General features: G+C 56.0%; 2 protein-coding genes and 1 pseudogene across 2 annotated transcripts in view; 2 read left to right on the forward strand and 1 right to left on the reverse strand.

Annotated features, from left to right (window-relative positions):
- Positions 1 to 2,964: 2,964 nt before the first annotated feature.
- The window catches only part of PICK1 (protein interacting with PRKCA 1), a 109,707-nt gene continuing 87,609 nt past the window's right edge, over positions 2,965 to 25,062 (forward strand). Inside the window, exon 1 of the mRNA XM_054469484.2 lies at positions 2,965 to 3,040. The gene's annotated coding sequence lies outside the window, so the exon portion shown is untranslated. The remainder of the gene's footprint in view (positions 3,041 to 25,062) is intronic.
- On the reverse strand, positions 3,030 to 19,191 carry SOX10 (SRY-box transcription factor 10). Its single transcript, XM_054469479.2, has 4 exons — positions 18,975 to 19,191; positions 17,995 to 18,503; positions 12,490 to 12,758; positions 3,030 to 4,924 (listed from the first exon to the last, which is right to left on the reverse strand). Exons 2-4 carry the CDS (start codon positions 18,420 to 18,422, stop codon positions 4,221 to 4,223), a joined length of 1,401 nt encoding a protein of 466 aa, XP_054325454.1. The 5' UTR covers positions 18,423 to 18,503; positions 18,975 to 19,191; the 3' UTR covers positions 3,030 to 4,220.
- Positions 21,101 to 22,993, forward strand: LOC129023061 (uncharacterized; annotated as a pseudogene).

The raw sequence follows: 25,062 nt of genomic DNA on the forward strand, positions 1-25,062 counted from the left end.
TGGCTTTTGACTTCTCTTGAATAAAATGTCACCGGTCACCACTATTGGTTCTGTTTTCTTAGGGTTTGGGCATAGTCTCTTGAGTCATTTCCAGAAACACCTGACCCTTTTTTAACAAGTGGAGCTCCTGCCTTCCTGAGGCCTATGCACACTTGGAACCTTTGGTCTAAGGGTTGCACACAACCCAGGTCTTCTGACTTCTCTGGGGTCATTTCCCCTCCTTCCACATCCTCAGTGATTTCCCACTCAATCTCATGAGATGTGGGGTCTTGGAGGTGATAGTGTCATCTTCCGGATGTGCCCCCTGCTCCCCACCGTGCCAGCTCCATATCCCTCATCCCACTGCGAGCAGGAGTAGTGAACAGACCACAAATGGACAAAAGTCCTGCCTTTCCATGAAGGGGAAAGGGTGGGTTGTAAAAATTATAAACACATAAGGTTAGTACTGATTGATCCATGACAAAATTCTAGAATAGGTCCCTCCATGTTTAAAAGTGCTTATATAATAAAGAGGAGATCGGACGCTAGCATAGGGTGTCTAAGAACCAATATTGCCAAATAAGTTTTTTTTTCTGATGGTTACTGGTCCAGTAGGTTGAAGGAATGCCAGAGATCAGTGAATCTTGATTTTGACAAGGCATCGGCAGCCTCCGTCCCACTGTGACAGAGAAGCGTGTGCTTCCTGGTGATGTAATTAGACAGTTTTAGAACTGATTAGACAGCCTCCTTAAGAGTGGAGATAACAGCCGGGTGCGGTGGCTCACACCTGTAATCCCAGCACTTTGGGAGGCTGAGGTGGGCGGATCACGAGGTCAGGAAATCGAGACCATCCTGGCTAACACAGTGAAACCCCGTCTCTACTAAAAAATACAAAAAATTAGCCGGGTGTGGTGGTGGGCGCCTGTGGTCCCAGCTACTCGGGAGGCTGAGGCAGGAGAATGGCATGAACCCGGGAGGCGGAGCTAGCAGTGAGCCAAGATCCTGCTACTGCACTCCAGCCTGGGCGACAGAGGGAGACTCCATCTCAAAAAAAAAGTGGAGATAATAGGCCAGGTGCGGTAGCTCATGCCTGTAATCCCAGCACTTTGGGAGGCCGAGGCAAGCGGATCATGAGGTCAGGAGATTGAGACCATCCTGGCCAACATGGTGATACCCCATCTCTACTTAAAAAAAAAAAATTAGCCGGGCGTGGTGGTGCACGCCTGTAGTCCCAGCTACTTGGGAGGCTGAGGCAGGGGAATCGCTTGAACCCAGGAGACAGAAGTTGCAGGGAGCCAAGATTGCAACATTGCACTCCAGCCTGGCAACAGAGCAAGACTCCATCTAAAAAAAAAAAAAAAAAAAAAGAGTGGAGATAATAGAACTGACAGTGGAGAGAGGCGTTTAGTGCTGTACGCAGGTGTCCCTCTTCATTTCAACTTTTATTAGTGACTTGAATGAGGCTATTCAAGTTTGCAGATACATAAAGCTCTAAAGGAGAGCTAAGTTCTAAAAAGTTTAATACAGGTGGGGAAATGGGTCAAACCCAACAAGGTGAGATCTGTTAAAGATCAGTGTAAAGTCCTGCTCTTATCTAAAACAAAACAAAAACAGCATACATACAATTTGGATATGACTTTGCAATGGATATTGTCTAAAAGATCAGGGGTTTCGGTTACCATCCAGCTTCACGGGAACCAGCAGTTTTGGGGAGGTTGCTTGAAGAGCTTCCACAATGCAGGTCCTAGATGGAGGGATTTTGGCCACCCTGGGGACTGGGCTAGTTCTTGGTGCCCTGCCTCTCCCCCAGTCCTGACTAGGGGCTGGAGACCACAGATGGAAGGAAGGGAGCTGAGGATGCCCAGTCTGGAGCAGTGGAAGACGCATTGCTCCAGATACAAAGCAGAAGTAGGGTCTGCAAACCACAGGCATGTGGAGGGGATGATGGTTAAAAATGCAAGCCTTGGAGTCAGAGCTGGGTTCAGATTCTGGCACCAGCACTTCTTAGCATCAACCTCTCAAACTTCAGTTTCCCCATCTGGAAAATTGAGATAACGATCGGACCTACCCCTTCACTGGCCCGAATGACATAAAACCCTTGGTGGAGCACTTAGTAAATGGCAGCTGGATATAAACTGTTATGAGCTGCGTATGAAGAAGAACTTCCAACCATTGGAGTTGTTCATCAGTGGAGCAAGATGGCAAAGAGATTTCCCCTGTCCTTGGAGTTGTGTGCTTGTGAGGTGGAGTGGTCCTGGCCTCTGGGTGCAGTTTGGACTTCTGCTGAGGAAAGAGCTCTTAGGGAGTAGGCGCTTAAGGAGTAGACTGTCTGACATCCTTGGTCTAGACTTGGACACGGGCAGCTGCTGTGAAGGCTTGGCTAGATCCTGGTGTGGGCTGCTGTGTGTGTGCTGGGGGAGGTGGCAAGTGGGGGGATCTAGCAACACAGGGCCTATCCACACATACTGAAGGACAGGCCTCTGACTGCAGGCAGCACGGTGTCACCCTCAGCCCACCTCCTCCTCTTCAGATACCTGTCTCTTGAATTCTTTGCAAACTCCCCTCTGCTGAGTGCTGGGTGAGCTTGCAAGGCAGTGAGTTCTAGCTGAGCCAGTTAAGAGTGAGTGGCCTCGCTGCAGTGTGAGGCACAGCAGGGCTGGGGAGAAGTTCCCATCTGAGGCTTCAGTCCCTGAGCTCAGACGGACCCCTCTGGAATGCCAGCTGTCCTAACACTCTCCATTGTTCCCACTTTCTTAGCAGGGAGAGAGAGAGAAAGAGAGAGAGGAGAGTGGGAGTGGGGAGAGAGAGAAAGAAAGGAGAGGGGGAGGGGGGAGAGAGAGAGAAAGAGAGGAGAGAGGGAGGGGAGAGAGAGGAGAGGGAGGGGGGAGAGAGAGGAGGGGGGAGGGGAAGGGGGTGGGGAAAGGGAGGGAGTGGGGAGAGAGAGACCTTTGATGATCTGTCCTTTGCATTCTACTCCTAGCTACTTCCAGAAAGCATTTGAGGAAGCACCAGTACAGGGATAAGAGATGAAGAGACAGGCCAGGTCAGGCTCACCAAGCAGGTAACCGGAACCTTTAATTTTATTATGCGGAATGCTTAATGTAGAGTTAATAGGGGCTAGAGTGGCTAGGAGAGGGGACTACTGAGATAAATAACAGGAGACAGTAATGAGTTACATGTGGATTTGGGGGGCTGCAGAACAGGAAAATAGGGGCAGATATAGCTACATACTTTATTCAAATACCACTGGGAGGCAAGGGGTAAGAGGCAAGGGCAGAATGTACAGGTCAGGATTCTAGTGTTTTCAGCCTGCTGACAGCAACCTGGGTGCTGGGCCCTGTGTCTCCTGGAGCCAAGGGTTAGGGCCTGAGCAGCTGTCACTCTCTGGGAAGCCCAGGGAGTGGGGCTGACTGAGCAGGGGCCGTAGAGCCTAGTAAGGGAAGAGGGAGCTGGCAAGGAGCCCAGGGAGGGAGGCTCTGTGAATTGTCTCTGATTCCTTTCCTGGAGCCCCTGCCTCGTCACCTCCTGGGATGCGTCTCAAGGTCATGGAGGTTGTAGTGGAGGAGGACTGGGGGCTCTTTCTCAATTAGACAAAGAATGAGGTTATTGGCACAGAATTGGATCTGGGGGCCTCTGTGCCAACTCCTTCCTGCCTTTGGAAAGGGAGGGGGCATTGAAGGGATGAGAACTCCACTAAGTCCCTCGAACCCCCCACTCCCCAATGAGGCTCCTCAAAGCTACTCTCAGCCCCTGAGTGGGAGACACGGCCAGCTCCGGGCACAGTCTCTGGGTGGCCTAGCCCTTAGGCACTGTGGCATAGGTGGCGTGGGCATGTCAGACCCTCACTATCTGTGAGAGAGAAAACAGGAGTCATAGGAGTGGTAAGGCCTCCGATGCCACCAACCCTGATGCTTCCCCTCCCCGAGGAGGGTGAGCAGGTCCTTCTCAGGTCCTGGGATAGAGGGTCATTCCTGGGGGAAGGTGCAGCCCCTCATCTTTCAGTGTGGGTGCAACAGTCAACCTCCTTCTCCTCTGTCCAGCCTGTTCTCCTGGGGCTTTGCTGCTGGAGCCTGGATGGGGCGGGTGGGTCATCAGGGCAGTGAGCCAGACAGAAAGCCCCCCGACCTGTCAGCCTCTTCAGCCTCCTCCACTGCCACTGCCAGGCCTGAGGTGGGCAAGGAACAGGGCACACAGGCTGGGGGCAGGGGCTGGGCGGGGGGGTGGTGGCGACAGGGCCCCCTTTAGGGCCGGGACAGCGTCGTATATACTGGCTGCTCCCAGTGTGTGGGGCTGTGGGACTGGGGCCCTGAGGGGCTGGGGTCAGAGATGGCCGTGTAGAGGGGCCGCTGCGAGGGGCCCATATAGGAGAAGGCCGAGTAGAGGCCAGAGGCCTGGCCTGAGTGGCCGTAATATGGTCCTGAGGGCTGATGGTCAGAGTAGTCAAACTGGGGGCGGGAGATGGAGGGGAAGGCTGAGCCATAGTGGGGCAGGCTGAGGGAGGTGTAGGCGATCTGTGAGGTGGATGGCTGGTCGGTGTAGTGTGGGGGCCCCTGGGGCCCCGCGGTCTCAGTCTTCACCTGGGCTTTGGCATCCACACCAGGTGGTGAGACCGTGGGCAGAGCCACGCCTGGTGGCTTGGAGATCCAGGCAGAGTGTCCACTGGCCACGGCCAGGGCGCTGCCCAGCCCATAGCCGGCTGCTGAGTAGCTGCCCACGTGGCCTGGGTGCCCATTGGGCGGCAGGTACTGGTCCAACTCAGCCACATCAAACGTCTCCATGTTGGACATTACCTCATGGCTGATCTCACCGATGTCCACGTTGCCGAAGTCGATGTGAGGCTTCCCGCCCTCCCCCATGGAGCGCCCGTCCCGCTTCGGGTCTGCCTTGCCCGACTGCAGCTCTGTCTTCGGGGTGGTTGGAGGGGTGGGTGGGCCATGGCTCTGGCCTGGGTAGAAGGGAGACAGAGCGCAAGGGGGAAGCAGGTTAGAGGCAGGTGGGCGCACGTGAACTTCCACGGTTCACCTTCAGGCAGCGGGTGCCTCTGGGAAAACCTTGTAAGTTTCACATTTTGGCAGCATGAGTCGGGGTTTGTTTTTTGTTTTTTTGAGACGGAGTTTCGCTCTTGTTGCCCAGGCTGGAGTGCAGTGGTGCCATCTCAGCTCACTGCAACCTCTGCCTCCTGGGTTCAAACGATTCTCCTGCCTCAGCCTCCTGAGTAGCTGGGATTACAAGCGCCCACCACAATGCCCAGCTAATTTGTGTATTTTTAGTAGAGACTGGGTTTCACCATGTTGGCCAGGGGTGTCTTGAACTCCTGACCTCAGGTGATCCACCTGCGTCGGCCTCCCAAAGCGCTGGGATTACCAGCGTGAGCCACTGCGCCCCGCAGCATTTGTTTAAATACTGGTGTCTTAGATTGATCTCTAGTTGTTTATGAAATTCTCAAATCTTAGGGATGGGTCCTGGGGAGGCCTGCCTCATTCTGAAAAAACCTTTCTTGTGGAAAGTTCTTCCTTTCATCAGCTTCTCTGCTGTCCAGGTGGTCTGGCCCGGCCTTTGCGCTCTGCCAGCCCCGCTTCCACACCCATGCCGACTGTCTTCCTTGCTAAGCCTCGCTCGCCCAGGCTCCTGAGTGCTCTTTTCCACCTTTGCTGGTTGCCTGGGCCTGCTCACTGTCCTGGCCTCGTGTTGTGTCCTTTCCAACCCTTCCCTCCTCCTGAGCCCACCCTGCTTCCCAGCCCACTGGCAGGCCCTTAGCCCTGTCATACGCTGGCCTGTGTTGCCCTGTCGTTCCTTGAGCTGCCTTCCTCCATGGGAGGGCACTTAGAAAACTGGTCCTTGTTCCTTTGTCTGTTCACTTTCCTATTCACATATTAATTTAGCAAACTCTTAGGGAGCATTATAAAACGCCAGGTACTGTGCCAGATGCTGGGGATACAAATGTAAATAAAATGGATCCCTGTTCCCAAAAGCTCATAGTCTAGTCATAGATCCACATGCGCCCAGAGTTGGAAGTACTGTGGTGACAATATGCAAGGACTTGGGAGACCAGAGGAGGAGTCTATCCGCTGCCTCAGGGATTTGGGGAAGGTCTCATCGGGGAAGGATGTCTGAGTGGGGTGGGGCCTTGAAGGGTGAGAAAAAGTCTGTGTCCAGTTTCATTCTGAGGTGGTTGCTCTGTATGTGGTCCAGGGTTTCCTGATGTGTGTGTGTCCCTGAATCTTTGAAGGTGAAGAGTATGTACACGTGTGTGGGAGGGATGACTGCCTGGCATCCCACTGGAGACAGAACATGTCCATGGTCTTAAGAGACTAGGAGCTCCCCAAGGACAGGCCTGTGCCTCCTTCATCAGACCAGAGGCAGCGCCAAATCCTGCACTGGCCAAGGGCTCTGTACTTCAAGAGACCTGCCTAGGCTTTTGAATCCTGGTTCTGTGTCGGGACAAATCCCCAGTCTTCTCTTAACCGGTTTCCTTATCAGTAAAATAGAGATTGTACCAAGCAGCCCAGGCATTGTCTCTTTCTGGAAGCCTTCCTTGACAAGAGTCTGGTGGGCAGTGGGGTGTTCTTGGAGACCTGACTGGATGGGATGGATGGCCGTGCCACCTCTGGATCTCACACAGGCTTCTTGTGCACTTGTTTCTATATATATATATACACTGTGTATATATATATATATACACACTATATATATACTATATATACACACACTATATATATACACTATATATATATACACACTATATATACACTATATATATACACACTATATATATACTATATATATACACACTATATATAGTATATATACACACTATATATACACACTATATATACTATATATATACACACTATATATACTATATATATACACACTATATATACATACACACTATATATATACTATATATATACACACTATATATACACTATATATATACACACTATATATACACTATATATACTATATATACACACTATATATACACACTATATATATACACTATATATATACACACTATATATACTATATATATACACACTATATATACACTATATATACACACTATATATGCACACTATATATACACACTATATATATGCACACTATATATACACTATATATATACACTATATATATATACACACTATATATATATACACTATATATATATACACACACTATATATATATAGTAAGAGATAGGAGGCTGGGCGTGGTGGGTCATGCCTGTAATCCCAGCACTTTGGGAGGCTGAGGTCAGGAATTCGAGACCAGCCTGGCCAATATGGTGAAAAACCATCTCTACTAAAAATACAATAATTAGCGGGGTGTGGTGGCGTGCACCTGTAATCCCAGCTACTCAGGAGGCTGAGGCACAAGAAACACTTAAACCCAGGAGGCAGAGGTTGCAGTGAACCAAGATGGCACCGCTGCACTACAGCCTGGGCAACAGAGCAAGACTCCATCTCAAAAAAAAAAAAAAAAAAAAAAAAAAAAGACACAGAGTCTTACTACATTGCCCATGCTGGTCTCAAACTCATGGGCTCAGGTGATCCTCCTACCTCAGCCTCCTGTGTAGCTGGGACTGCAGGTGATCCTCCTACCTCAGCCTCCTGTGTAGCTGGGACTGCAGGTGATCCTCCTACCTCAGCCTCCTGTGTAGCTGGGACTGCAGGTGATCCTCCTACCTCAGCCTCCTGTGTAGCTGGGACTGCAGGTGATCCTCCTACCTCAGCCTCCTGTGTAGCTGGGACTGCAGGTGATCCTCCTACCTCAGCCTCCTGTGTAGCTGGGACTGCAGGTGATCCTCCTACCTCAGCCTCCTGTGTAGCTGGGACTGCAGGTGATCCTCCTACCTCAGCCTCCTGTGTAGCTGGGACTGCAGGTGATCCTCCTACCTCAGCCTCCTGTGTAGCTGGGACTGCAGGTGATCCTCCTACCTCAGCCTCCTGTGTAGCTGGGACTGCAGGTGATCCTCCTACCTCAGCCTCCTGTGTAGCTGGGACTGCAGGTGATCCTCCTACCTCAGCCTCCTGTGTAGCTGGGACTGCAGGTGATCCTCCTACCTCAGCCTCCTGTGTAGCTGGGACTGCAGGTGATCCTCCTACCTCAGCCTCCTGTGTAGCTGGGACTGCAGGTGATCCTCCTACCTCAGCCTCCTGTGTAGCTGGGACTGCAGGTGATCCTCCTACCTCAGCCTCCTGTGTAGCTGGGACTGCAGGTGATCCTCCTACCTCAGCCTCCTGTGTAGCTGGGACTGCAGGTGATCCTCCTACCTCAGCCTCCTGTGTAGCTGGGACTGCAGGTGATCCTCCTACCTCAGCCTCCTGTGTAGCTGGGACTGCAGGTGATCCTCCTACCTCAGCCTCCTGTGTAGCTGGGACTGCAGGTGATCCTCCTACCTCAGCCTCCTGTGTAGCTGGGACTGCAGGTGATCCTCCTACCTCAGCCTCCTGTGTAGCTGGGACTGCAGGTGATCCTCCTACCTCAGCCTCCTGTGTAGCTGGGACTGCAGGTGATCCTCCTACCTCAGCCTCCTGTGTAGCTGGGACTGCAGGTGATCCTCCTACCTCAGCCTCCTGTGTAGCTGGGACTGCAGGTGATCCTCCTACCTCAGCCTCCTGTGTAGCTGGGACTGCAGGTGATCCTCCTACCTCAGCCTCCTGTGTAGCTGGGACTGCAGGTGATCCTCCTACCTCAGCCTCCTGTGTAGCTGGGACTGCAGGTGATCCTCCTACCTCAGCCTCCTGTGTAGCTGGGACTGCAGGTGATCCTCCTACCTCAGCCTCCTGTGTAGCTGGGACTGCAGGTGATCCTCCTACCTCAGCCTCCTGTGTAGCTGGGACTGCAGGTGATCCTCCTACCTCAGCCTCCTGTGTAGCTGGGACTGCAGGTGATCCTCCTACCTCAGCCTCCTGTGTAGCTGGGACTGCAGGTGATCCTCCTACCTCAGCCTCCTGTGTAGCTGGGACTGCAGGTGATCCTCCTACCTCAGCCTCCTGTGTAGCTGGGACTGCAGGTGATCCTCCTACCTCAGCCTCCTGTGTAGCTGGGACTGCAGGTGATCCTCCTACCTCAGCCTCCTGTGTAGCTGGGACTGCAGGTGATCCTCCTACCTCAGCCTCCTGTGTAGCTGGGACTGCAGGTGATCCTCCTACCTCAGCCTCCTGTGTAGCTGGGACTGCAGGTGATCCTCCTACCTCAGCCTCCTGTGTAGCTGGGACTGCAGGTGATCCTCCTACCTCAGCCTCCTGTGTAGCTGGGACTGCAGGTGATCCTCCTACCTCAGCCTCCTGTGTAGCTGGGACTGCAGGTGATCCTCCTACCTCAGCCTCCTGTGTAGCTGGGACTGCAGGTGATCCTCCTACCTCAGCCTCCTGTGTAGCTGGGACTGCAGGTGATCCTCCTACCTCAGCCTCCTGTGTAGCTGGGACTGCAGGTGATCCTCCTACCTCAGCCTCCTGTGTAGCTGGGACTGCAGGTGATCCTCCTACCTCAGCCTCCTGTGTAGCTGGGACTGCAGGTGATCCTCCTACCTCAGCCTCCTGTGTAGCTGGGACTGCAGGTGATCCTCCTACCTCAGCCTCCTGTGTAGCTGGGACTGCAGGTGATCCTCCTACCTCAGCCTCCTGTGTAGCTGGGACTGCAGGTGATCCTCCTACCTCAGCCTCCTGTGTAGCTGGGACTGCAGGTGATCCTCCTACCTCAGCCTCCTGTGTAGCTGGGACTGCAGGTGATCCTCCTACCTCAGCCTCCTGTGTAGCTGGGACTGCAGGTGATCCTCCTACCTCAGCCTCCTGTGTAGCTGGGACTGCAGGTGATCCTCCTACCTCAGCCTCCTGTGTAGCTGGGACTGCAGGTGATCCTCCTACCTCAGCCTCCTGTGTAGCTGGGACTGCAGGTGATCCTCCTACCTCAGCCTCCTGTGTAGCTGGGACTGCAGGTGATCCTCCTACCTCAGCCTCCTGTGTAGCTGGGACTGCAGGTGATCCTCCTACCTCAGCCTCCTGTGTAGCTGGGACTGCAGGTGATCCTCCTACCTCAGCCTCCTGTGTAGCTGGGACTGCAGGTGATCCTCCTACCTCAGCCTCCTGTGTAGCTGGGACTGCAGGTGATCCTCCTACCTCAGCCTCCTGTGTAGCTGGGACTGCAGGTGATCCTCCTACCTCAGCCTCCTGTGTAGCTGGGACTGCAGGTGATCCTCCTACCTCAGCCTCCTGTGTAGCTGGGACTGCAGGTGATCCTCCTACCTCAGCCTCCTGTGTAGCTGGGACTGCAGGTGATCCTCCTACCTCAGCCTCCTGTGTAGCTGGGACTGCAGGTGATCCTCCTACCTCAGCCTCCTGTGTAGCTGGGACTGCAGGTGATCCTCCTACCTCAGCCTCCTGTGTAGCTGGGACTGCAGGTGATCCTCCTACCTCAGCCTCCTGTGTAGCTGGGACTGCAGGTGATCCTCCTACCTCAGCCTCCTGTGTAGCTGGGACTGCAGGTGATCCTCCTACCTCAGCCTCCTGTGTAGCTGGGACTGCAGGTGATCCTCCTACCTCAGCCTCCTGTGTAGCTGGGACTGCAGGTGATCCTCCTACCTCAGCCTCCTGTGTAGCTGGGACTGCAGGTGATCCTCCTACCTCAGCCTCCTGTGTAGCTGGGACTGCAGGTGATCCTCCTACCTCAGCCTCCTGTGTAGCTGGGACTGCAGGTGATCCTCCTACCTCAGCCTCCTGTGTAGCTGGGACTGCAGGTGATCCTCCTACCTCAGCCTCCTGTGTAGCTGGGACTGCAGGTGATCCTCCTACCTCAGCCTCCTGTGTAGCTGGGACTGCAGGTGATCCTCCTACCTCAGCCTCCTGTGTAGCTGGGACTGCAGGTGATCCTCCTACCTCAGCCTCCTGTGTAGCTGGGACTGCAGGTGATCCTCCTACCTCAGCCTCCTGTGTAGCTGGGACTGCAGGTGATCCTCCTACCTCAGCCTCCTGTGTAGCTGGGACTGCAGGTGCATTCCACCATGCCTAGCTTTGTTTCTTCCTGTACTTAATTCACTCGTTTTCATCCCTGCTCCTCTCTCTAGACTATGGGCCCCTGAGGCCAGGGACTGTAGGCTTCTCTGGTTAGTACCCCTGGTGTCCACTCCAGTGTCTGACACAAAGTAGGACTCAGAGCGTGTCCTCTGAAGGCAGAGCTCTGCTCACTGAGCACTTCCCGTGTGGCAGACCTGTGTGTGTGTCACTTTCTGTACATTAGGAACACAGGCAAGGCAGCTGTGGTGCCAAGCAGAAGCCCTGGAGCCAAACTGGGGAAGTTCCTGTCTGTTTCTTATCAGTAAAATGAGAGTAACTTGCCACAGCTGAGATCTGAGCCCAGGCAGTTTGGCTACCTCATCACATTGTTTGCAATGATTGAGTTAGTATACATAAGGCAACTAGCACCTAGCACAGTGCCTGGAACAGAGTAGGTACTCAATTAATGATAGCTGTTATTATCATTAATGAAAATTAAACAAGATAGCTTATGTCTGGCATAAGGCCAGACACGGCATCACATGCCATGTCTCCTCTGTCAGAATGGCTGGTGGGATTTGGGAGGCTGAGGCGGGCAGATTGCCTGAGCTCAGGAGTTTGAGACTGGGCCTGGGAAATACAGTGAAACCCTGTCTCTGCTAAAATACACAAAATGAGCCAGACGTGGCGGTGTGCACCTGTAGTCCCAGCTACTTGGGAGGCTGAGACAGGAGAATTGCTTGAACCCGGGAGGAAGAGGTTGCAGTGCACCGAGATCATGCCACTGCAGTCTAGCCTGGGCGACAGAGTGAGACTCTCTCCAGAAAAAAAAAAAAAAAGAATGGCTGGTGGGAAAGAGGCAGTGATTTCCTCTCCTCCATTTGATCTTCCATTTCTCAAAACCATCCTGTCTTCTCCTCCTTTCGTTGTAACTGCCTCAGCCACCTCTCACTCCATGACCTCCATAGTCTTTTTTTTTTCTTTGAGACGGAGTCTTGCTCTGTCGCCAGGCTGGAGTGCAGTGGCGCGATCCCGTCTCACTGCAAGCTCCGCCTCCTGGGTTCACGCCATCCTCCTGCCTCAACCTTCTGAGTAGCTGGGACTACAGGTGCTCGCCACCACGCCCAGCTAATTTTTTTTATTTTTAGTAGAGATGGGATTTCACCATGTTAGCCAGGATGGTCTCTATCTCCTGACCTCGTGATCTGCCCTCCTCGGCCTCCCAAAGTGCTGGGATTACAGGCGTGAGCCACCACACCCGGCGGCCTCCACAGTCTTTAACTGGCCCTCTTTGCCCAGTAGGATCAGCCCTGGCCACAGCCATCTCTCCCAGCCACTTCCCCTGGCACCGGAACCCCCATGGAGCTCCCTCTGGGCCCCTGCAGCTCTGCTGGGGCAACTGCACAGCCTGGCACACTCTCCCTAGAGTCCAGGGTCTCAATGCCATCCAGCCATCTCCTCTCTCCACTGACTGGCCTTGCCCCACCCTCAGCTCTGTCATCAGCACTCACCTGAGGGGTGCTCGGGGTTCCCATCTGACATGGGGGAGCCCTCTCCCGGGTGCCGGTGGTCCAAGTGGGCGCTCTTGTAGTGGGCTTGGATGGCGGCGGTCCCACCTTGCTCGGCCTCCCCACCAGGGCACTCTGCCTCACCCTGGGCGGCCTTCCCGTTCTTCCGCCGCCTGGGCTGGTACTTGTAGTCCGGGTGGTCTTTCTTGTGCTGCATACGGAGCCGCTCAGCCTCCTCGATGAAGGGGCGCTTGTCACTTTCGTTCAGCAGCCTGGGGTGTGGTGGGAGGCGGAGAGGACAGCAGAGGGGCTGGCGTGAGTGCCAGAGCACTCCAGGTTGGCCTCCCTCTGAGTGTCCATCTTGGAAGATGTGAGGCCCTGGGATGGGGCACCCAGAGGACAGGATCCGGGATAGGGGCTGTGCCCTATGATTTATGGACTGAGAGATGTGAGGCCCAAGGAATAACAGCCTCAGAGGGCTGCCCCCAAATCTTTCATGGGCTGGAGGGTGAGAGAGGGGTCAGCCCGCTGTTCCTGGCAGCCCCTGAGGAGGAGTTAGAAGTAGGAGTAGAGGTTTCAAGGGGCAGATGCCAGTTGAGGGAAAGGAAAAACTTTCTCATCATCAAAGCTGTCTGCAAGTGGAATTGGCTACTTCATTAGGGGGTGAGCTCCCTGGGACTGAGGGCGGGCAATAGAAGCAGCATGGCTGGGGGAGAACTCAGTCTCTGCTACTTACTAGCTGTGTGTGTGACCTTGAGCAAATTACTTCTCTGAGCCTGAGTTTCTTCACCTATAAAAGGATGATAACATTGGCTTAACTTGGGTGTGGGATTGGCCAGAATAATGGATGTGAGATGCCTTGCACCAGGGCCTGGGAAGCAGGCTGAGCACCTTGAGAAAGAGGTGCTTTTCTTTCTTTTTTTTTTTTTTTTTTTCTGTGAGGGATTCTCACTCTGTCACCCATGCTGGAGCTCAGTGGTACGATCTCAGCTCACTGCAACCTCTGCCTCCCAGGTTCAAGTGATTCTCGTGCCTCAGCCTCCCAAGTAGCTGGGATTACAAGCATGCGCCACCACGCCCGGCTAATTTTTGTATTTTTAGTAGAGATGGGGTTTCACCGTGTTGACCAGGCTGGTCTCCAACTCCTGACCTTAGGTGATCTGCCCGCCTTGGCCTTCCAAAGTGCTGGGATTACAGGCATGAGCCATTGTGCCCAGCCCAAGAGGTGCTTTTCTATTTTTTATTTTTTATTTATTTAGAGACAGAGTCTCACTCCGTCGCCCAGGCTGGAGTGCCGTGGTGCGGTCTCAGCTCACTGCAACCTCCGCTTCCTGAGTTCAAGCGATTCTCCTGCCTCAGCCTCCCGGGTAGCTGGGACTACAGGCACGCACCACCATGCCCAGCTAATTTTTGTATTTTTAGTAGAGACGAGGTTTCACCATGTTGGCCAGGCTGGTCTCCAACTCCTGACCTCAGGTGATCCACCCACCTTGGCCTCCCAAAGTGCTGAGATTATAGGCATGAGCCACTGCGCCCGGCCCCAAGAGGTGCTTTTCTAATGCTGCTTGCGGGGGTGGATGGACAGGAGGATCTAGGGGTGGCCTCTTAACTCTGGGTCCTGATTGTGTGAATTCCAGTGTGGTGGGACTGAGGGGGCAGATGTGGCTCCTCTTTACCATGGGTTGGGGTGGGGGGCACTGCCTCCTGGGGGGATCCTATATCCTTGTCCAGAAGATAGCAGAGAGTAGAGGAAGCTAGCCTCTCCTCAGACCCTGAAACAGTCCCTGAAACCAACACATGGAGAGAAGAAGCCCTGAAGCCAGCACCCTTGCCACCGACTCCAGCCTCAGGCCAGGGTTGGAGGGTGGAGGGCATTTAGGGTTTGGCTGCCCCAGGGTGAGGAGGGCAGGATGGGGTACCTTACAGAGGGGGTTGAGGGGAAAGTCCAGATTCTAGAATCCCAGACCTTGGTACTGAGAATCCATGAGTCTTCGTGGGAGCAGCCTTGTCTGTCAGTCCAGAGGGCTTGTCTCTCCAGCTGCCCCACCCCTCACACCCCAGTGAGTGCCCTCTTCCCCCAGTCAGCAGAAGGCTGAGCCCTCCCTCCCCAGGCTGGGCGGGGGTGGTCATGCCAGGCACCTCCTAGCCGGCAGCAGCATTCTTCTGCGGCTTAGCCTCCCTGTCTACTCCCCCCACCCCCGCCCTGAGCCCAGCCCTAGCCCCAGCTTTCTCAGAGGGTCCCTCCAGCCGAGACTCTATCAGAGTCAGTGTACACACTTAGGACAAAGATGCCGGAGCAGGGCCTTGAGAGTCAGGGAGTGGGATGTGGGCACCCTCTCTGATGGCTGGGACCAGGGGAGGGGGTGGAGCAGGCCTTGAGGGTGTGACTGGGGAGAACCCACAGAGGAGAGAGCTGCTCCGCCAGCAGCGGACCCCAGCAGAGGGGCTTCTGGGATGGCTGGGGACATGGGACACAGAGCTTACTCTCTCACCTATCCTTCCCTTGCCCCCTGCCCAGCTGGCAGCCAGCATCAGCAAGAAAGTGACAGGGGTCAGAAGAGAGGGAGGATTCCAACATCAGATTCCACTGCTACCTCCTAAGCTAGTTCCCAGCATTAGCCTAACCCTGACAGAAATCTAAGCCCGGGGCCACTGCCATCCCCGACCCCAGCTCCCTCCTCCACCAGCTGTGCCAGACAGCTGATTCCACCTCCACCCCAACCCCAAACCCAGCCTGCCCACCATGTAAACCCAATCTCCAGCACCAGTCCCCACTCAACATTACCAGACCCGAACCCCCAACGTCACCTTCAGCTCTCACTCCAAACCCAGTCCTCATTTGCACCTTCCTGTCAGCCCTCTTTCTCCCTGGTCTCCCAGCTTTGGAATGGGGGCGAGAAGAGGTAGGCCGATGCCTCACCCAAACTGGAAACCCCAACCGGGGAGCTCCCACAGTGGAGCACTGATTGCTGCTACCTGTGTCCTGCTAGGCCAGGGGCATAAGAAGACTACTTGGGGAAGGGGTCTGTGGCACTGGGAACAGAGGCTGGGTGACCCCCACCACACAGGAGGGACTCTTGCCTGTGTCCGCCTTTCCAGTTTCTTGGCTCTGGTTCTTTCCAGGCAGATCAGCCAACCCACAGGCACCACCCTGTGATCAACCTCTACTAGCCCCTCCCCAGATGGGCATCAAAGGTTAGTGTGACTGTTGGGGCTCACATGGCCCCTTAGGACCTGGGCTCCACTGTGTCTGATCCCACACTCCCTTGGGGCACTCCACACAGTCTGTGTGTATCTTTCTCCTTTTGGTTTTAAGACACCTGTTTTCCAGCTCTGCCTACCTAACCACCCCCCTTCTTGACATCCCGGGAGTCACAGCTTGGGGAGGTTTCAGGAGAAGCCCCTGGAGCAATTGGCCAGCCCAGCCCAAATCCAAATATCTCTCAGGACCCCCCTCCAGGGTTCAGGGAGCCACCCTCTGTTGGCATTGCCTTTGATCCTTGCCATGGTTCTGGCCCCATCCTCCCCCTGGGATTGGGTCCTCAGCAAGTAGTGCCAGTTTTCCTGACTGCCACACCTCAGGCTGGCCCCTGTGCACACAGCTTGAGTGATGGCCAAGAATAAGTCCTCCTGAAGGAAGTCCAAGCCCAGGGTTCTGGGCTGGGGGAACCTGGGGACAGGGACAATGGAGGAGCCAATCTTAAACCCTTGGCAATGGGAGATGGAGGGAGAATGAGGTCCGTCCTTGCTTTGACTCTCGTTGGGCTCATACTGTGGTCTTCTCATGGTCCCCAGGGTCTGCCCTGTCTGTATGTCTCTCCTGGTTGTCTGTTTCTCACTTGCTCTTTGTCCCCTGGCACTAAAGGTACTGGCCTGGGCCAAGCCCCACCCAGATCTGGATGGACCTTGGGCGGAGGAGCTAGCTGTGACCTCTGCTCTTGGGCAGAACTGGGCTGTCTGGGTCCACACAGCAGGCTGGTCGCTGAGCCCTGGGCCTGCCCTGGGTGAGCAGGGCACTGAGGGCTGAGAAGGGGCAGGGGAAGGGGCACCAGGTCTTCAGCAAACACATGGCAAGAACAGGCCAGGGGGCTGGATGTGAATCTTTTGGTCTCTTGGAGACCCTCCTGCACCTCCTACCACTCTAAGTCTCTAGACCCAATCTCTACCCAACTGTGGCTGGCAAGGGGGAGGGCAGCAGAAGAGAGCCGTGCTCCTCTGACAAAGCCCTAATTTTCTGGAACCCAGATGCTCCTCACTCTTGTTCTCATCTTCTTGCTTCCCCCCAACCTCCTGACCACTCCTCAGAGTGTAGGTGATCCACCACTGTCACCAGGGTCAGGGGAAGTCCTCTGGACAGAGAGTATGGGAGTCCTGGGTTCTGGCCCTGGCTCTGCTACCAACTTCTATGTGACCTTTGCGATTCCTTTGCCTTTCTGGGCCTGTCTCTTGGCCAGTCTAGCGAGAATCAGGTGACTGCTACCGGCTCACATCTCCTGGAGTCCCTGGTCTCTTTCAGAACTGCTCTGGCACTCCCGGGTGGGAGTGGGGTACTGTCTTGTTACACACATCCCCAGGAGGCCTGGCTGAACCCCAGACCTGAGTCGAGGGTGGGAGAATTGCTCCCTGCGGGGGATGTTTTTCCTAGAGGTGTGGGCTGGTCTCAGGGAACCTGGGACTCTGAGGGCCACTGGGAAGGAAGGGGGCCAAGGTTTCCTTCTGGCCAGAGTGCTCAGGTCCAGCTCTGGGGCAGTGGGGAAGAGGTTGCTCAACGTTGGGGTGGGGCCCTGGCAGAGAAGATGGCGCCGAACTGGGAGAGGGAGGAAAGGAAAGAGATCAGCTTGGTGACTCTGAGGCAGGGCAGGAGTGGGAGCCCCTTTCTGTGTGTCCTTTCCCTAGGAGGATGAAGAAGCCCCCAACTCAAAGGAGGGTGGCGTCAGAAAGTCCCAGGGAAGACCCCTAGGATAGGATGAGATCCTGCAGCAGCAGATTTGTCCCCGTAGTTCTTCATCCCTCACTCTTCCAAAGACTCTCATCTGAATTCCTTGTTTTCTTTAAATCTCCCCTGAGTTCTCCATCTGACTGCCTCAGTTTCCCTGAATCTCCAGCCAACCCTTTGGTTCTTTCCAAGCGTTTCCCTCGTATCCTCCTGACCACAGCAGCTGGTGGCATGAGTGTGCGTATCTGTGGGCAGGGAGTTAGTGAAGGCCTCCTTCCCTCCCTCCAAAGCCCCAGGCCCCACGGTCTGCCACCCGCAAAATTCCAACCACGAGGGGGCGCCTTCCTGCCCGCCGCCCCGTAGGGAGACCCGGCCTAGGCCCCTGGAGTTGCGAGTTCCAGGGTCCTTGTGGTGGAAGGGCGGGCGCGGCCCCCACACCTGGTCTTCCAGCCCTATCCAAGGAGAACTGCCAAACAGTCCCGCTCTGAGGTGCAGGAGGCCGGGCCGCCTCGGCTACCCTGAATCCACCCGAAGCTAGAGGGCCCGAGCCCGGGGGGCGGTTGGGTGCTCACCTCCAGAGCTTGCCCAGCGTCTTGCTGAGCTCAGCGTTGTGCAGGTGCGGGTACTGGTCCGCGAGCTTCCTGCGCGCTGCCTGCGCCCACACCATGAAGGCGTTCATGGGCCGCTTGACGTGCGGCTTGCTCTTGCTGGCGCCGTTGACGCGCACGGGCATGGGCACCAGCGTCCAGTCGTAGCCGCTGAGCACCTGGCTGACGGCCTCGCGGATGCACACGGGGAACTTGTCATCGTCCGCCTCGCCGTCCTGCTGCTCCTTCTTGACCTTGCCCAGCTCGCCTGGCCCCGGGCTGGTTCGCAGGCCCGATCCGCCGCCGCCGCCGTCGGGCCCTAGCGAGGGCGCGCTCCCCGGGGACAGGCAGCGAGGCTCCTCCGAGCCCACGGGGCTCAGCTCCACCTCCGATAGGTCTTGCTCCTCCGCCATGTCGCCCCCGGCCGCCGCCGCCGCCTCGGCCGCCTCCCCCGGGCCAGCCGCCGGGGTCCTCGCAAAGAGTCCAACGCCCACCTGGATGGAAGGAGGGCGCGATGGAGCGGCCGCGCGCGCAGCCCCGAGGGCAGCCCGAGACAGGACACGGGCACAGCCCCGAGGTGGCGGCCCTTCCTGCTCCAGCTAAACCCACTCTGGCCTCTGGGGCCCACGCACATGCCAGACTCTAGGTGGGTGCGTCCCGCCTCTGCGTCTTCCCACCACCTGGTCCCAACCGTCTCTTGGTGTGGGTGGCTTTTTTTTTAGTCTCCTTTTTTGGGTGGAGGTTTGTTGATGATAAGGAAGAAAAAAACGGAACCTTTATTTTGCTCTAATACCGGCCCCTGGAATTTCCCACCTTTTCTCTCACCTTTCCTTCTTCCCTCAGCCTGCCCCAACGGGGTTTAGAGGAGAGCCAGGTGGGGGGCAAGGGCGGGGTGTCGCCTCTCTCCACCTCACAGCAGGGTCCCAGGCCTGGGCGGGCCAGGGAGGAGCAGGCTGCGCACTCACCTCCTCGGACCTCTCCTCCAGTCTGGGGCTCGTCCTTAGGAAGTGGAAAACCGTGTCCCAAGGTGTGCGGTCCAGCTCGGGGCTGGGAGGTGACGCTGGTGGGCTAGGAGGGAGGGGCGGGGGGCCCTGAGCCTCAGGCCACGGCCTCGTTAGGACGGAGCCTGAATCCTTACCACCAACCACCCTGGCCGGACAGCCCGAGACTGACTGAGCGACTGAGCCGCTGCAGAGGGCTGGGGAAGGAAGGAGGGGGAGAGGGGGGAGGGGAGAGGAGGGGAGAGGAGGGAGGGAAGGGCAGAAGGTGGAGCCTCCAGGCTTTCCTTCATCCCCAACACTCAGGGCTCCTCCACCCGGAGCCCAGGCCCCCCCCGCACCCAGCTCCCTGCCCTACTGCCCAGGCCCATCTTGCTGGGGCTTATCTTGGGCTTAGTCTGGGAGGCAGAGGGGAGGTTAGGCCGAGGAAGGAAGAGATGTAGGCTGGAGGGTCAGAACCTGTTGGATGGAAGAAAATTGGGCCCAACCAGGACTCCTAACGTCTGCCTCAGGTGGCAGGATGGGCACTTGGCAGGGGACTAGGGAGAGACGTGAAGGCGGTGAGGGTCCTCTGGGCCCTTGAGGGTGGCTGGCCTGAGCCGCTTCATCTGCGAAATCCTGTTGAGTGCCTAGTGTGTGCCAGGCACTGATGCCCAGCTCCTCACCCTGCCTCCTACCTTTTCCCAGGCAGCCCTTTCTGCCCCATCCTGCACAGTAAGAGAGACTTCTCAGGGCTCCCTCTGAGAAGTGCAGAGCCCCAGCTTGACCCCTGGTCCCTTCTCTGCAGACACCCAGCACACACACGTTCTGGTCTGGTTCAAGGTGGAAACACAAGACTAAAGCTGCCAGGAGGCCAAGGTGGGACAGGGTGGGGGCCCCCTCTCAGTAGGTCTTAGAGGCATTTTGGGTTGCTACCTCCTGGGACCCACCTCCTTCCACACTGGGCTCACCCTGTCTTGGGAGAGGGTAGGGGAGTCCTAGTCCTGATTGTCACGAAGTCCTCTACTCCCCCACCCCAACAAGGGGTGGGGACTTGCCCTGCCTCTTCCCTCCTCTGCCCACCTCTCCCTCCCTGCCCTTTTCTTTCCTGTCCATGCTCCGTTGACACCTTTTCCTCTGTCTTTCCTTGGCCTCTCCTCCAAAGGCCACAGTGCTGTTCTCTTAACTGAGGGCAGCACCGCTGGGGTGTTGAGGCCGAGGTGGGGTGTATGTGGGGTATGGAATGGAGCTGGGACCACATTGGCAACTATGTGTCATTCTGAGCTCCTCAGCAGCTGGGCAAGGCCCCAAGCCCACCCCAAGGGGTCCTGTCTGGAGTGGGCTGCAAGGGGTCTGGGGAGGCAAGGCCTCATGCTTGGGAAAGGCCAAAGGGGTGTGGGGGGTGGGAAATGGGACACAATGAGGTAGTCACACGAGGCAGAGGCATGTTGGGGGTGGGGGGAGCGGACACTGGAACACACACACACACACACACACACACACATGCTCACACACACAACCAGCCAGACAATCGGGCCAGTGTGTCTGGGGCCTCGGAGCCCAGTGAATTAGGAGTTTGATAAGGGTTTTCTCTTTCTCTCGCTTGCTGGCCTTGGACAATCTCCCCCCAGTTTTCCTCGACGCCACCCCCGGCGCTGCCAACCCTCCTCCCCCCGCCTCCCTTCTCTTCCCTGTGCCCAGACTCTTGTTCGGGGCCTTGAAACAGTGAGCTGTCTTTGTTCGAAATACAGGTGAACGGCAATCATGTGATTAACACACACACACATAAAAAGCTTTTTAACAGCGCCCGCTCGGCCTCAGAACCGCCCGGAGAGGAGCCGCCCTGGATGGACAGAGGGACGAGGGACGAGCATCTGCCCAGTCGTGTCCCGGCTGCCCTGCAGTCGCCTCCAACACCCGCTGCTGCCCGCCCGCTGCCTGCCTGCCTGGCATCTCTCTCTCCCGGTGGGTCCCCACTCATCCTTCCACCCCTCAGTTCCTCCTCTTTGAGGAAAGGACCTCCCCGCTTTCTGCTGTGTCTGTGACTGGCCTGAGACCCCCCTGGGGCAGGAGGGGTGGTTGTGGAGGGAAAGAGCCCAGAGTTAGGAGGTGGAATGTGGGGTCCCACAGCTGCCCCCTCTCTAACTCCCTGCTTCCTCCTTTGCCCTCCTTGGTCCAGCTGTGCCAGGATGGGGGTGGGGGTAGCAGTGGGCACGCTCTGTCTGCAGGAAGCCACGCTAGACAGAAGGGGCCACTCCCTCTCTCCCTTGTCCTCGCACAGACACTGGCTTCCTCTCAGGGCTGTGCTGGGCTTTTTGCTGAGCAGTGTTGGGTGAGGCAGGTGGGCCTGCAGGCGGGGTGGGAAGGGCTGTCAGATGACCAGTGCTGTGTGTGTGGTTGGGGCCCCTGCTGCGAACACATCCCTGCCCACCATGCTGGCAACTGGGGTCCCCTCCATCCCATCCCAGGCCCTGGGAACCCAGTGTTCTCCAGCAGGGGAGGGTGAAGGACCCACACTCATTCGTGAAGAGCAGGGAGCTTGGAGAGGGGAGGGATCCTGGCTGAAGACACCTGGGCCTCTGCCCCAGCAGGACAACAGGAGGGCCAGTGTCACCTTCTGCTCCTTTCCCTGCTGGAGGTGGCAGGGGTCCCTTTACCCCTCATTCTTGACCCTTCTCCAGGGATGCTTGTGACCTCCTTACCCCACCCCCCATCACCTCTCTGTCCTGAAGTGAGGGTTCGTCACCGTCCATGGCAAGGTGTGGTGTCTGGTAGGCTCTGTGACCTGCCCTCTCTCAGGGTGTTTATTCCGCAGCAGAGAGGGGTCTGCGGTCTGAGTGTAATGGTGGAAATCCAGGCTTCCTTCCATGGCCCAAGGAGGCCTTTCCGGAGCAACAGGGTTTTCCTGGGACTCGGCCTGGCTTTTGTTAAGGCAGGTCCCAGATTTGCTCAGAAGATGGGCCCCAGAGAGGAGGAGAGGAAAGGAATACCTGTCAGTCAAACGTGAAGCCCACTGATGACACTGCCTGGCAGAGCTGCCTCCGGTCAGCAGTGACCCTTCACCCCCCAGCTCCCAAGTCCTCTTCCTGAGGGAGCTGGCCCGGCTTTATGGAAGGCTCTGCCTGTGTTCCCCACCCTGGGTCCCTGGTCCCTCACCTGTCACATGGGGCGATGGTCACCGTCCCTCCCTGCCTGCCCTGCAGGAAACACTGAGATGAAGGTCAGGAAATCTGCTGGCTGCAGAGCCAGGGGCCATGCAGGAGTGAGGGATGGTCTGGTCAAGGTGAGGCTCTGCCCCAGCCTCAGTTTCCCCACACAGGCATGAGACTGTCTTCCTGACTCTCAGAGGACAGGGCTGAGATGGGATGAGGGAACACAGGGAAAGCGTTTAGCACCTCTGAGTGCTGTGTGGATGTGACCTGGGGGGTCCTGGCCATCCACTCTTTAATTCTGTCTGGCCTGTGCACCCTCCTACCTCCAGTTTCCCTGCGGGGGCCTTTCACAGGGCCTGGCTTGTGGATACGGGGTTTGGCCTAGGGCAGTGCTTCTCAAATGGGAAGGTGCACTGGGATTCTTCAGGTTGGGGTGGGGCCTGAGGTTCTGCATTTCTAATCAGTTGCCTAGGACTGGCTCTAATTCTTGTTGAATTTAGAATCACTTGTGGAGTTAAGAAAAACATAGTGGGCCTTGGCTGGGTGCAGTGGCTCACACCTGTAATCCCAGCACTTTGGGAGGCCAAGGTGGGCAGATGATGAGGTCGAGAGATCGAGACCATCCTGGCCAACATGGTGAAACCTCGTCTCTACTAAAAATAAAAATAAAAAATTAGCTGGACATGGTGGCAGGCACCTGTAATCCCAGCTACTTGGGAGGCTGAGGCAGGAGAATCGCTTGAACCCGGTTGCAGTGAGCTGAGATTGCACCATTGCACTCCAGCCTGGGCAAAAAGAGCGAAACTCTATCTCAAAAAAAAAAAAAAAAAAAAGAAAAGAAAAAAAGAAAAACATACTGAGCCAGGCGTGGTGACTCATTCCTGTAATCCCAGCACTTTGGGAGGCTGAGGCGGGCAGATCACCTGAGGTCAGGAGTTTGAGACCAGCCTGGCCAACATGGTGAAACCCCATGTCTACTAAAAATACAAAAATTAACTGGGCATGGTGGCACGCACCTGTAATCCCAGCTACGTGGGAGCCTGAGACAGGAGAATCACTTGAACTCAAGAGGCAGAGGTTGCAGTGAGCCGAGATCGCACCACTGCACTGCAGCCTGGGTGACAGAGTAAGGCTGTGTCTCATAAAAACAAACAACAACAACAACAACAACAAAAAACATACTGGAGCCTAGATCCCACTCCAGACTGGTTGATTCTGAATTTCTGAGGCTGAGGTGCAGGCATGAAGTTCCCTGGGAGGTCTTCACAGAGTCTCTGGATCCCTGAGGCTGTGAATGACCCCCTTCCAGAGCCAAAATCACCAGGGATGGAGGAGGGGTCTTGGGTACTGGACCCACCAGCCAGGCAGATTATACTGGGGTATCCGGAGAGCTTTGGGGTGTGGCAGGGGAGGGCCTATGCACTGGGAAGGTGGAGGGCCGACGGGCACAGGTTAGTGGTCGAGGGCAGCGTAGTGACAGACAGAAGCTACCCTGCGGGTCTTCAGCCGAGTCTGAGTGCGCTGGGGTGGCTGTGGGAGCTCCCCTGAGCGTTTTCTAGGCTACCTCCACCTTTGGATAAGGCTGTGTCATCCTCAGTCTCTGATGTAGTGGAAAGTGACTTGAAGTCAAGAAATCCTGCCACTAGTACCCAAGGGGCCTTAGGCAAATCATGCTATTAACCTCTGGCTTTTGCATATGTACGATGTTGATAATCTTATGCACCGTTGATATCCCCAAGTGATAAGAGAATTAAATAAGAATACACACACACACCTCCCCCTACCTAGCATAGTGACTGCTCAATAAATGTGAGTCAGAGGAAATCATTTAGCTATTAGGCCAGCACTGGGAGGTGTGGAGGATGCTCACCTCAGGTCAAGTGCACAAGTATTAACCGAGCAGCCACCGGGGCCTCACAGTCAGGAGTTTATCATTTGCCTTTTGAATCCTAATGTCAGACCAGGTGGCATTCCTGCTTGGGATGACAAGCTCCTCTGTCATGGGTGGGCCTCCTCTGCCATGCCCCTTAACAGCGAAGGCGACACTCTAGGGCCTCCCCAGATGCCGGCTCCGCCCTGAGGGCTCCTGTCATCGGACTTCATCCTCCTAACAACCCTCTGAGTAGATGCTATTATTCTCATTTTAGGGAGGAAACTGAGGCACAAAGCGATTCAGTGACGGGCCTGAGCTCACCCAGCGAATGATGATAGGGTGTGAACTGGGACCTGTGGTTGGTCCCAGCCCAGCCCCTGACCACTCTGCTCTATTGCCCCTAGGCTGCAAGTGCAGCTGCAGGTGGGCCTGCTCCTGCCTCCTCTCCTTGCCTGGGCCTTTGGGCCTGCTCCGCCTTCCCCTGGAGCGCTGTCTTCCCTCTGCCTGCTGGCGGTCTAGGCATTGCTGCAGCCCCACTGAGAGGTCCTCTTCCAGGACACACCTTGGGCACCTTGGTTGGAATTCTTTTCCCTATGACTTTTCCTCAGAGGAGAAGACACCTTCAGATGTGCTCTGCCTCCTTACTGAACAGCCTGGAGGACAGGCCAGTCTCCACTTCCTATTGGGAGCCCCTGAGGCCATGCTCAGCCTTGGCTCACCTTCTCTGAGCTGAGTTGCTGTCAGAGTTCCAAGGAGGAAAAGACCAGGGAGGCTGGAGCGGGCAGGAGTGGCTTCCTGGAGGCAGAGTGTCTGAGCTCTGGGGGAGGATGATGGCATTCCATGGCCTGTCCCAACAGGGGCTCTTGCCCCTCCCTGTTTCTGGTGCAAGCAGAGGGTCTCGGACCCAGGCCAGCGAGGCAGCTCCCGGGGTTGGAATCTTCCTTCGCTCCCAATTCCACCCTTTCTGGAAACCAGGAAGCTGGGGCCAGTGCCCAGCACTGCCTCTGGCAGCCTGGCCTCTGCCCTCTTCTGAGAAGCCTTCAGAGAAGTT

Source organism: Pongo pygmaeus, chromosome 23 (genome assembly GCF_028885625.2).
Source record: "Pongo pygmaeus isolate AG05252 chromosome 23, NHGRI_mPonPyg2-v2.0_pri, whole genome shotgun sequence".
NCBI classification, from domain to species: domain Eukaryota; kingdom Metazoa; phylum Chordata; class Mammalia; order Primates; family Hominidae; genus Pongo; species Pongo pygmaeus.